Raw genomic sequence first — 2,533 nt, 5'->3', positions numbered from 1 at the left:
ATTCACATCATCACACATCACACACATACAGAAATGGTTGTTTCACTGCAACATTTAAATATGTGATGATGTGAATGTTCCGAGTCCTCTCCCCACCCCGTTTTTCGCGGGAGAGCATTTTTTTTTTTCATATTTGTTCAGAGCAAGTCGTTTTACATCTATTACATTATTTTTCTTTTGTTTCTTGGCTCCGATGAGGCGTCTCGGAACATTCAGGAAGTGAATGTTCCGAGGCCTCTCCCTCCCGTTCGCGAGCGCGCGTTTTTTTTCTTCATATTCGTTCGCAGCAAGTTGTTTTAAACCTATTAGAATATTTTATTTTTTTATTTCCCTTTAGTTTGACCTATTACATAAAATATATTTCATTCACGGGTTGTCGATGAAACATAATCAAAATGTAGAAACTAACGGAATAAAATAATCAATGCAAGAAAGTTCAGAAATGTAGAAATAACAGCTAAATAGTGGTTTTTAGTAACGTGGCACAGAGAAATAGGTAGACATAGCAACGACGTGAATGGCTCTGAGTCTAATCGATGATTCTTTATTATGAATATTTACATTCGAACATAGAAAGGACAAAACAGGACATTACAAAACATCTGAAGATGCTTGGTGAGCTTATTTGATGACTTAAAAAACGTGGACAAACTGAAAAACAAGAATATAAACAAAGCACAGAAAACACACAGGAAAACGGACAGGCCACATAGAGAACATTTCCTTCATCAGCTGCCCCTATTCTAAACTAAGCGTAAAAATTTTAAAACACGGACTGTGATCCAGAAGGCCAGAAACTGCACCCTTCTGCCATGTGATTAAGTAGGGACAGTCACTCCCAACTTCTTCACAACATCCTTTCATCTTTTCTCCTATATGCCTCGCGACAGATGTCTTCCCTCCAGCCCTATCTTGCTCCTCATATGATATCTGAAGAAATACAGCAAGCATGGGCCGGAGATAAAGGTTCCTATCGCGACTCCTTTCATCCCCGTCCTCCATGTACACTCCTTCATAACGGCGACTGTACAAAGAAAACATGCCTCACCTTCCTTTGAAAGTCTGGCTGGCGGTACATTCTTTATCACAGACTCAGCTGATAGCCGTACTCTTCTCAGATGCGACAACACGTGTTCGACGTAAATTATCAGAAGTGGAAACTTCCAAGTGGAGGCGCAATGGCCCAGTGGTTAGGGCAGCGGACTCGCGGTTTCGATTCCCAGACAGGGCGTTTTGAGTGTTTATTGAGCAAAAACACCTAAAAGCTCCACGAGGCTCCGGCAAGGGATGGTGGTGAACCCTGCTGTACTCTTCCACCACAACTTTCTCTCACTCTTACTTCCTGTTTCTGTTGTGCCTGTAATTCAAAGGGTCAGCCTTGTCACACTTTGTCACGCTGAATATCCCCGAGAACTACGTTAAGGGTACACGTGTCTGTGGAGTGCTCAGCCACTTGCACGTTAATTTCACGAGCAGGCTGTTCCGTTGATCGGATCAACTGGAACCCTCGACGTCGTAAGCGGCGGAGTGCCATCACACTGGAAATCTCCGGACGCTGTACAAAGGCGTGCAGGACGGTTTCCTCATCATGCCCAGACCTTGGGCATATCAGTGACACTGGAATGCCGTGTCTAGACAATTTATCTCGAACGGGTAATGCACTGCCAAGTCAGGGATCTTTGGTACTTATCCAAATACCCCGACCTGAAAGTTTTATGAAACAGGTTGGTTAGCTGGTTCCAATCGAATCCCAGAGTTTCTCCTAGAGTGTCGTCGCTCTTAAACTCTACTATTCCTTTATAAAATACTGAGGTGGTATTCCCGCTGCCAAAGAAGCAAAGAGTAGGGCAAGAAACTTTTTATTAATGGAACGCTAGACATTCCAGAAACTTCCAAGAGAAACGCGAAGCTTCTTGAATTAGAATTACTTCTCATGAAATATAATCTTCCGAGAATCTTACTAAAGGGAGATTACTCTTGCAAGATTATATCATTCAACTATTTTAGCCACAGACGACAAACTACTACACCCCCTACCCCAACATTTTCACGATGCGTTTACAAAATCGCTTTGAACATCAGAGATTCTGCATCTGCAATTTTTTAAAATATAAAACTTTGGTAAGACACTTTGAAAGTGAACGAAATGTATTTATATATGAAAATACGTTTATTGGTAATTTTTTTCTTTGTACTAGATATACAAGGCCTGAAATTAGTATACCTCCACATGTGTGCACCCCACTGAATTTGTTGCCTCATAACTTCCAGAAAAATGGATATCTTTTTAATGAAATTTTCTTAAAATATACTTCGGACGGTGTAGATTCTGATTATATCTAAATATGTGGCGAAAAAGATTTTCCGAGAGTGGGGTGAGAAATTTCGGAAAATTCATACGAGACGGTTTTCTTTACTCATTACTTTCAGAAAAATAGGTAATTTTTATTTTTTTAAATGAAATTTTATGTAAATATCTTTCAGAATATGTAGATTACAATTAATATGGAAAAAAGAAAAAAAAATTGTGATG

At 40.0% G+C, this 2,533-nt stretch overlaps 1 protein-coding gene across 2 annotated transcripts in view; it reads right to left on the bottom strand.

The window, feature by feature from the left end:
* Positions 1-1,813, bottom strand: part of LOC106873919 (glucosamine 6-phosphate N-acetyltransferase) — a 37,869-nt gene extending 36,056 nt beyond the window's left edge. Inside the window, exon 1 of one of the 2 annotated variants that reach the window (XM_014921453.2) lies at positions 1,049-1,813. In XM_014921453.2, coding sequence (XP_014776939.1) covers positions 1,049-1,078 — 30 coding nt within the window. In that variant the 5' untranslated portion in view covers positions 1,079-1,813. The remainder of the gene's footprint in view (positions 1-1,048) is intronic. The other variant, XM_014921452.2, reaches the window with a different exon arrangement.
* Between the last annotated feature and the right edge of the window lie 720 nt (positions 1,814-2,533).

This window comes from Octopus bimaculoides, chromosome 11 (assembly GCF_001194135.2).
Source record: "Octopus bimaculoides isolate UCB-OBI-ISO-001 chromosome 11, ASM119413v2, whole genome shotgun sequence".
NCBI lineage: Eukaryota > Metazoa > Mollusca > Cephalopoda > Octopoda > Octopodidae > Octopus > Octopus bimaculoides.
The sequence above is the reverse complement of the archived record's forward strand: the minus strand, read 5'-3'. Positions and strand labels throughout refer to the sequence as shown.